We start from the raw sequence: 9,847 nt of genomic DNA on the forward strand, positions 1-9,847 counted from the left end.
GGATTGATGAGTGCTGGGGGTAGAAATGGTAGGGTAATTGGCAGCAGGTGATCCCCTGGGGCTCCACATATCCCCAGTGTTAGGAAAGAGTCATCCATTCATTCCACAAAAATTTATCAAGCATTTACTTTGTACCAGGCACTTTTCTAGGCACTTGGGTATAGGCATGAGCTGAAAGGAGACAGACAATGAATAATGGACATATGAAAATTTTATAGAATCGTATCATAGAATCTGGTAAATGCTATGGAACAATAGCATATATATCTGGTAGGAGTAGAGGCTTTTTGAAATTTTAAATGGGGTGTCAGCGTAGGTCTTATTGAGAAGGTGACATTTGAGCAAAGACTTGAAAGTGGAGAGAGCGATTCATGCATATATCTGGGGAGAGAACATCCCAGGCAGAAGAGCTGCCAGTGTTGCTGGAATAGAGGGAGCAAGAGAGAGCGTAAGGCGATGAGGACAGAGGTGGTGTAGGTGGGCAGACCTGTGCAACACCAAAAGGACTGCAGGCTTCATTTGAAAGATGGAGGAAGTCACTGAGCCAAGGACTAGAATGGTCTGACAAAGTTTTTAGCACGGCTCCTCTGCCGTTGTGTTGAGAAGAGTCCAGAGGGGGCAATAATGGAAGCAGGGAGACCAGCTGTCACCTATCCAGGGAGAGAAAATGGTGGCCTGGAACTGGGGTGGGGGGGTACTAAAGGTGAGGGTGATGGGATTCTGGATCCCTTGTGAAGTAGAACCAACAGGATTCCCCAATGGAGCTCACGTGGTGTGTGAGAATGAGGAGTTAAGGATGATGAGCTTTTTGGCCTTAGCAGCTGGAAAGATGGAGTTGCTATCAGTTAAGATGAAAGGACTGTGCAAAGAGAAGGTTTGGGGAGAAGAGCAGGCAGTCAGTTTCAGACATGTTGAGTGTTAGGTATTGTCCCAGACTCTGAAGGTCCCCTACCCTGACTTCCCAACACGGTGCTAAGCCATCACAAGGGGACCAAAAAGGGCTGTTCATTGCTCTGTCTGCAGGCCACACAGCCTGCCCATGTCTTCATGCCCTCTCCATGATGCCACCTGATTCACCCCCTGGATGCTCATCTGGCCAGGTTGACAGTTAGAATTTGCCACCAATTAGTTGAGCATTGTATTCCCTTTGCACCATTCCTAACAGTAGCTCTGGGGAACACAGGACATGCCAGAGACCCCAGTCTGTCTTCTGGTACCTTGGACTGTATCGACCATTTCTAAGTTGTGGAAGAAATAGCACTTATTGGCAAATGAGCATTTATTAAGCTTACTATCTGCAGAGCACTGTGCTAGACAAGACAGATGAGGGAAGATAGACAGGAGAAGACCATCCAAGAACTGGAAGGAGCCCTGTCCCTAAAGGGCTTACAGTCTAGTTGGGAGGCATTGCAAATATACAGAATCACAGCTTAAAGATACAAAACAACATCAAAGTGATATTTACAAGTATGAAGTCATCTGGCACAAAGTGGGAATATGGGAATGGATGCTGCTAGGACCTGGGCCTATCTACCTGCCCCCTCAAGCTCAGCCATCTTTTCCCCTTAGCTCAAGGCCTCTCTGTTTCCAACTTGAGGACCTGGAGGCCTGTTCACCTACCTCTATGCTGCCTGGCCTCTGTCTGGTTTGGGGTGTGTCTGACCTCCACCCTCCTCCAGAATGGGTACTTTTCAAGTGCAGAAACCACCCCATGTTGTCATTTTCTCCCTGCCCTGCCTCAGCCCTCCCCAAGGCCCTGTGTCCACCACAAGTCAGTGGGCTGGGCTGGATAGGCACTGTTTCATGTTCTGGTTTTTGCCAGGGGCTTCCAAGAGAGGCCTACGACTTGCCTCAGACCAGACTTGGTCTCCTTTGGCTTCTGAGTGGAAAGGTCATGGGGTTTTGAATAAAAACACCTGAGTTCAAGTCTTGGCTCCACTATTTTAGAGCTGTGTGACTTTAGTCTCTTAGTTTCTGTTTATTAGTCTATAAAAGAACAGTACAGTCACGTGCCACTTAACAATAAGGATTACATTCTGAGAAATGCATTTTTAGGCGATTTCGTCATTGTGCAAACATCATAGAGTAAACTTACAGAGACCCAGATGGTATAGCCTACTACTATAATTGTATGTATTATACTTTTATAGGCTGGCAGCACAGTAGATTTGCTTACATCAGCATCACTGTAAACACGTAATGTGTTGAGCTATGATATTACGATGTTACAATGGTTACAATGTCACTAGTAGAAATTTTCAGCTCTATTATAATCTTATGGGACCACCGTCATATATGCGGTCAGTCATTGACCTAAACATCATTATGTGGCACATGACTGTATTCGTTCTGCCCATCTCACATAAGGGATTGCTTTGGAAATAATAAAACCTTGCATGGCTGAGAGCCATTATTCTCTATCCTACCCGAAGTTTTAGGAGGATGAAATAAGCTAATGCATGTAAAGTGCCCAGCCTAGAGGCCAGGACACAAGAGATGTTTGTGTCCCATCACTTTGAATCCTGCTTTGACCTCTGACCTTAGTGACCACAATCTGGGCTGGAAGTGGTAGGAATCTCACATTTATTTTGGGGCAGGGGAGATGAAATCCAGGAAGCGAAACAGACATAGAGAGAAATTCTTAGCAATTTCCAGACGGACCTGTTGGGGTGAGGTGGGGTGGGACAAGGTGCCTGAGACACATTCAGGCTTTGCTCACTCAATGCCTTGCTGTCTTTAAACTTCCAGAGCAAGGACACTCAGCTAGGAACACAGCCCTGGAGGTCACTTTGGTCTCTGACTTGACCCCTCCCCCAGTAATGAGGCCAGATGGCTGTCACCAGCTCTATAGGAAGTTTGGGAGAGTCATCTCTACAGCACTTATAGCCCACGGCAGACTTTTTCTGATCCCAAAGGGAGCTTTGGTCAAGGAAGACAAAAAAGACATAGATACAAAGGTGTGCACCATTACATAGATGTTCCTCTCACACAGTCCATCTCTAAAGGGAGTAGAAGGCAGGAAGGGGCTGGCGAGTCCAATGCACAGTGGGTGTTTGGCGTGTTGTGGGACAGACACAGATAAAAGCCTTGAAAGCATGGAGGCAACAGAGAAGATGGAAAAAGGGACTCAAGGTGTGTCTCTCACATTAGCTACACAGCAGGTGGTGGGAGGAAGGAAAGGACAGAAGAGTCAGGGTGCACTCAGGTCCGGAGAGTTTAAGAAGCTGGACCAGAATGGGGCCAGCCCCAAGCCCATCTTCTGCCTGTACCTTGGGGTTCCCAGGGCTCTCCTTTGCTTTGACCACCAACTAAAGGAGGTGAAGAGGCCAAGGGTCAGGCTCCTTCTGAGTTCTTATCCCATGAAGCAGAAGTAATAAAATGATTTCAATAATGTGTGATAATGGTATAAGGAATTACAGTTCACACAGCATCTTTACATGCATCATCTCACTTAATCTCAGTTAATCCCAGTTAATGCACTGGCCTGAAAATTTAGAAGCCCAGGCTTTAGATCTGCCTCTGCCTGGACAAGTAATTTCCCTTCTCTGGTCCTGAGAGTGCTAGGCTGCTCTCTCCACAATAACTGTCCTGTGATGGGGGCTGGAAGGGAGCGAGCACTGGGGCTGAGGAGGAGGAAGGGAGGGGAGGAGAGATTCCTGGGAAGGAAGAACCGCTGCCTGGGGAGGGGGGCCTACGGTGGGTAATGGAGAGGTGTTGCCTGGTGCCTGTGGTTGCATGCCTGAGTGCCTTGCCCAGCCAGCCAAAGGTGTGTGCTGGGTGAGAGGGCTCACTTGCGAAACTGAGTGTCTCCTTTCAAGAAGTGTCTAGTTGCAAATCTCCCCACTCCCAATTCAAAACCAGAGGCCCCAAAAGGGGTTTTGTTTTCTCCATCACTGTGGGAGGCTAATCTCTAGGTCTGGAGCCACCCTGGAGATGGGTGGTCACAGGCATACACGTGGCATGCACATATACATGCCTGCTTCCTCTTTTGGAGAAATCCTCCCTCAGGGGAGAAAGGAGGTCCCTGGCCACCTATTCTTCCTTTTTCTCAGAGGCGGCTTCTAAGGGAGCCATTCTCTGGTTGATACCTCTCTCTGCCTTTAGCAATGGTCCTGACAAGTCTTGGGGCCCGATGCCGCAGCTTAGGGAAATTTTCTAGCAGGGGCAGGGTAGAGAAATCAAGGCCCTCCCTTCAGCCCTCTCAAAGTGGTCTCTAGACGCTCCCTTCCCTTCTCCCGGAAAACACACTCTTGGATCTCCTGAGGATGACCGCTGGCAAGTACTCATCCACTGCAGAGGAGGTGGATTTATTGCAGAGGGGGAGGAAGGGACAAAGCAGCAGTGAGAAGTCACCAGCAAGTGCACATTTGCACCACCACAGCACACCTGCTCACCCTTAGGAGCATGCGCAACTCTGCGCTTGGGGGGACTGAGAGGCACTCGGGGATGAGCACACATTTGCACACTCTAGCAAAAACTCATTTCCAGACCCCCAAAAGCTCATTTTCAGGCGAGGTCTGTACACTTCCTCCTCGCTAATACCGCGGGCAGGCTCTCCCAAACCGTCCTCTGCCGGCTCACCCACCCTCCTTCCCCAGCTCGGTCCCCAAATCCCTAGCTCCCCGCAAGGAGCCAGAGGGTCGACTCCTCTCCCGCCAGCGGCCTCTGGACAGGAGTCTTTCAGGCTCACCGCCAGCCCCGCATCCCTTGCCGGGCCGTGCCCTCCTGGAAGCAGCTACTCAGCACTGGGGGCCAACTTTGGACCCGGGGAGAGGAGGGGCAGGTGGACCCTTATGTCTCGGGCCGGGGCCGGCGGGAGGGGCGGGTGCCCCGCAGCCCGGGCGCGATCTGGGCCCGCAGGCGGCCGCTCCGAGCTCCCCAGGGCCGTCCGGGCCGGGCCGGGGCGCTCAGGCCTTGCTGCCCCGCGGAAGGCTCTGCGGCGAGTGCAGCTCCACTGACTGCCGCCTCCGCACCTCGCGCTCCTCCCAGTCGCTGTCCGGCTCCAGCCCCTTCAGCACCGCCAGGCGCTCCGACAGGCTCTTGGCGGGCGGGAACAGGACGTAGTTGTAGAGGAGGGAGCCCAAGATGGCTCCGACCAGGGGTCCGACCCAGAAGACCTGCAGGGAGACGGAGGGCGGCTCGCAGGGCGCGCGGGGCCAGGATGGCGGGGGCGGGGGTGGGTGGGGTGGGGTAGGGGTGACAGGGCAGGAGGACAGCGCCCGCCGCGCCACCACTCCCCGTGCGCTTCTGAGCCTGGGGATCTGCAACTCTCCCCACCTCGCGTGGGAAAGGGGCCTCACACGCGATCAGGGTTACAAAATACTATCATATAATTAGTAATGACAACATGAGCTGCTGGGGAAGACTTTTTCGTTGGGGGCTAAGGGTGCGCGTCCTAACGCGGACTGCCTGGGTGAACTTAGACAAGTTACTTACCCCGTCTGTGCCTCAGTTTCCTTTCATTATAATAATACTTAGCCTTCTAAGGTTGTTGTGAAAACTAAATGAGTTAATATTGGCAAAGCACTTAGAATAAGGCGTTGTACATGTTAAGCACTAGATAAGTGCTAAATAATAAAAATATGTGTTAGCTAGCATAAATACTACCATTTATCGAGTTCTAAGTGATCTGTTTTACACCAGTAACCTACCTCACTTAATCTTTCCAAAATGCCAGGGAGGCCAGAATTGCAATTATCCTCACTTACGGATGTGGAAACTGAGTCTTTAGCATCAGACCTGTAGGGTGAAACTCAAGGCTCCCAAGGGAGAAGAAGTGTGGAGAGTTTGCTGAGCCCCCACCCCACTCTATTCCAGCCTTTGCTGAGATGAGTTTCTGGAGGAGGGGAAGGCAGGGAGGTCTCAGCCATTACCCAGTTGTCATCAAATATGCCGGTGACAACGGCTGGAGCCAGGGAGCGGGCAGGATTCATAGAGCAGCCGGTGTAGTGGATCTACAATGGAAGATAGGGGTCAGAGAGTGAAGGGAGGCGATGACTGGGCAGGGAGTTTTTGTACCCTTCTCCAGTGCTTGATCTCAACCTAGAGGGAGTCTATGCCACAGACAAATTAAGTTCATGTTATATTCACAAGGCTCTGTATTCATTTGAGGCTGGAGCGGTATGTGTCCCTTTGGGGTATCTGGCAGTCAAACCCTCTGGGGTATGTCTGTCCCTCTTGGGAGTTCTGTATATCTGTCCTTCTGGGGCATCTTTGTGTCTGTAACTTTTGAGGGTTCTGTAGCAGTTTCTAGAGTGGTCTGTATGTCAGCTTCTTTGGGGGAAAGTCTGTGTGTCTGCCCCTCCAGGGGGGCTGGAACCAGTAGCCACAACCTACCCCAAGGAGGTGGCCCAGGGTCACAGAGAAGCCAATGGAGAGGGCGGGGGTGCCCAGGCTGTCTCCACGGCGCTCATCGGTGGAGGCGAAGACGCAGAGCACCAGCTGCAAGGTCAGGAATAGCTCCACGGTGACGGCCTGGCCAACTGTCGTGTTGTTGCGGAGCTAGAGACAGACAGGGAGGGTGGGAAAACAGTGAGCATCTTCCTACATTGGCTCCATCCTTCTGCCCACCTGCAGTCAAGGCTCCAGAGAGGCTTCCAGGCTGGGAGCCAGAACACCTTAGCCCAAATTACCTACAGCTTCTTCTTGGGCTGTGACCCAAAGGCAGAGGGATAGACCCCAAGACTGCCTATGGTCCCCCAGCCAGAGATAAGAAAACTGACTCTACAGACCTTTAGATTTAGGGGCTAGGGTTGTGTGCCTACAGTGCAAGAAGAAAAAGATGCTGAGTCCAGAATTCATTTCCTGAAGAACAAGAAAGGGAGAGATTTTGAATATAGTAGGAAACTTTAGATTAGCTAATAGAAAGACTTTCCTCTCTTCCTGGGCCATAAGATACTTGTGTAACAAGAGGCCTGTTGTCTTTCTTCTCAATGGTCAAAGGGCTCCCATGGACAGGGTCTAGGGACTTGTATCTGGGGATGGTTCTAGTGTGCCCCCTTACCCCACAAATCTAACATTTGACTCTTTCCTCTTACCTTGCCTGTTTCCCACTGCATTACAGGCCTCAATTTTGCCCTGTGGGTTTGCTCTTTGTATTTCCTGTGGAGGCTGGGCTGGGGGTGCTGGAGCCCTATACTGCAATGCCTCCACACCCATGCAGGTGCCTGGGGTTCCAGCAGACCCTGCCTTGGGTGATGAGAGAACTTAAGGCCAAGTAAAGAGGCAATTTCATAACTTGACCGCACCCAGTACTGGATTTCTCTTTGGGTTTTGTCATCCTGTGCCCTACACCCTTCCCTCTGGGGCTGGGCACTGCACTGGGAGGAGCTGTGACAGCTCTCACCACCCATGTTCCTTCTTTAGGCCCTGAACCCCTACCCCTGGGTCCTAGCCATTGGGCTATCACCACTGAGACTCTCTAGGGTCTAACTTCAATTCCCTGTGATCCAATGTCAGAGCCTCTAGTTTGGGACAGTGAAAAGAGCTTTAAAGGCAGATACTTTGGAGGCCTCTGATTTATCGTGGGGTCCTATTTACTTCAGCCTCAGTTTTTCCTTCTGTAAAATGGGGATAATAAAATTCAGGAGGACTGTTTAAAGACTGAAAATGAGAAAGGCAAAGCCCCAGCCTCATTCCGTCTGGTGAGAGAGACAGTGCGAACATGGGTTTGGTGTCAGACACTCTGGGTCCGTTTTCAGGTGCTGACACTTACTGGTTCTGTGATTTGAGTCATTTGAATGCTGAGCCTCAATTTACCACTCAGGGTGGAGGGATCACAGAATTCACCTTACAGTATTATACCAAGAATGAGATGATGTCTGGTCTGGCACAGAGCAGGTGCACATCAACGAGAACTTCCTGGTGGCCTAGGGACCTCAGAGGACAGCTGAGGCAGCCCCACTGCTTTCCGCTTCCAGCCAGGCAGGGTTCTTCAAGATAGTAGATGCTGAGCAATAACTTGGGGGAACTTTTCCAGACCATTTTATTCTGAGGGCCCCGGTCAACTCTGAAATGATGAAGGAGCAGGAAGGGTATCCCCACATCCCTCTAGCAATCCCACTGTCTCTCTGTTAGAGGAGATTCCCTAGCCACACAATCTGAAACTTTCTTGGCCATGCTCTCAGGAAGTTCCTCTTTCAGTCTATCTGCTCCTCTCTTTGCTGCCAACGGAACTAATTCAACGGAAAGGGTCACACTCTTTAGTTTGTCCACCACCATGGCCACTCTAGTGTCTTCTCAGCCCTGAGCTCCCGGCCTCATCACATTTTCCAATTTGAAGAAGAGAGAAGCTACCCAATTGGGATACTTCTGCCCCTCCTATGAGGAAGGACCACCCATGCAGAGGAGAAGGTGGCCACAGAGAGTATGCAGGACTTTTCAGAGGTACCAGAGCTCTTATCCAGTGGCCCAGGGATAGAGCAGGCCAAGAAATGCAGGAGACTGAGGCATGAAAGAGGCATTGCTGTCCAGGCTTGGGATGGGGGTCGTGTGGAGTGAGAGTTGTACTGAAGGGGCACAGACCATCCCTCCCAACCCATCCCCTCAGATGCCCAGGCCTTGCACAGACCCAGGAGAAGGGAGGGTGGGCCATAGAGGAGGAGGGGCTGCGGCATCTGCCTGATTAGCAGTTAGCTCACAGGCGCCAGGGTCTGGAGAGACCTTACCCCTTTAGCTTTCCTTCGCGTTCTGGTGCTTTCCCTGGTATTGACAAACAATAAAACTTTTGGCCTGTACTTCCCTTCCCTGAGCCTCAGTTTCCTTGACGATGGCTCAGGGAAGGGACATTGGTCAAGTGAAAAGATTATGGGTTTTGCGGTCAAGCTTGGGTTAGAAGTCTGGCCCTGGCACTTCCCCTCTCTGAGCCTCAGTTCCCATATCCTTAAGAAAAGATATACCCATCTCAGCTTTGCAAGGTTGTTGCAAAATGTCTATGCGAGGCCCATGAGAAACATTTGCCTTGAGGCTCGCACACAGTAGATGTTGAAGAAATGTTGCATCCTTCTTCCCTGTAGAAGACCCTCAGGACTTACACTCTAAAGTTCCTCTCAGGTAGGAAAGCACATCTGCTTTGGGACCCTGTCTTCTGCTGAGTCCTAGCCCTGACCTTACTCGAATGCAGGTATCAAGTCCAATAGAGACCTTGATGCTGCTCTTCCTCCACGAGGCCCAGGGCAAAAAGCACATATGTCCTGCTTCCTCTCTGCATTGTTGCTGCTTCTACCTTGATCCTCCTATGGCAGCTGTGTTCCTGCCTCCAGCATCTTTACCCACCCTCCTTCCCTCTGTCTCTCCCCACCCAGACCCTCACCCAGATCTGTTCCCTCCCATCTTATCCTCTGTAAGGGACTCCCCAGGATCTGCCCTGTGTGGAATGGACTAAGTTCCAGTTACTCACAGCATTGACAGCCAGGTTTCCTTGGACGTTTGCGGGTGTGATCTCATGGAGCAGGGCAGCCCCTGCCACAGCCCCCAGCAGCTGGGCAGCCACGTAGAAGGCAGCTCGAAGAAATGACACATGGCAGCCCACCAGGCAGGCCACAGTCACAGCAGGGTTCATGTGGGCCCCGCTGATGTGTCCCAGAGCCTGCACAAGGGTGCCGATAGCCAAGCCAAAGGCCATGGCAATCTGCAACACAGAGGGCAAGCTCTGTGGCCAGTTGAGGGCTGAGCCTAGGCCGAAGAAGACAAAGATGAGTGTGGCCAGGAACTCTGCAAACACAGCCCTGGAGAAGGCTATGGATCGGAGTTCCCACATGCTGTGGGGCCTTTCGAGGGCTGGCCCAGCTGTCTCGGGGCAGGAGGTTTGTGGCTCTCTCTCTCTCTCTCTCTCTCTCTCTCTCTCTCG

The 9,847-nt window shown here is 51.5% G+C and overlaps 1 protein-coding gene across 1 annotated transcript; it reads right to left on the reverse strand.

Moving 5' to 3' along the window:
* Positions 1–4,654: 4,654 nt before the first annotated feature.
* Positions 4,655–9,821, reverse strand: AQP2 (aquaporin 2). Its single transcript, XM_039882837.1, has 4 exons — positions 9,398–9,821; positions 6,337–6,501; positions 5,874–5,954; positions 4,655–5,117 (listed from the first exon to the last, which is right to left on the reverse strand). Exons 1-4 carry the CDS (start codon positions 9,755–9,757, stop codon positions 4,908–4,910), a joined length of 816 nt encoding a protein of 271 aa, XP_039738771.1. The 5' UTR covers positions 9,758–9,821; the 3' UTR covers positions 4,655–4,907.
* Positions 9,822–9,847: the final 26 nt, after the last annotated feature.

The sequence above is a fragment of the Pteropus medius genome, unplaced genomic scaffold (assembly GCF_902729225.1).
Source record: "Pteropus medius unplaced genomic scaffold, Ma_sr-lr_union100, whole genome shotgun sequence".
NCBI classification, from domain to species: Eukaryota; Metazoa; Chordata; class Mammalia; order Chiroptera; family Pteropodidae; genus Pteropus; species Pteropus medius.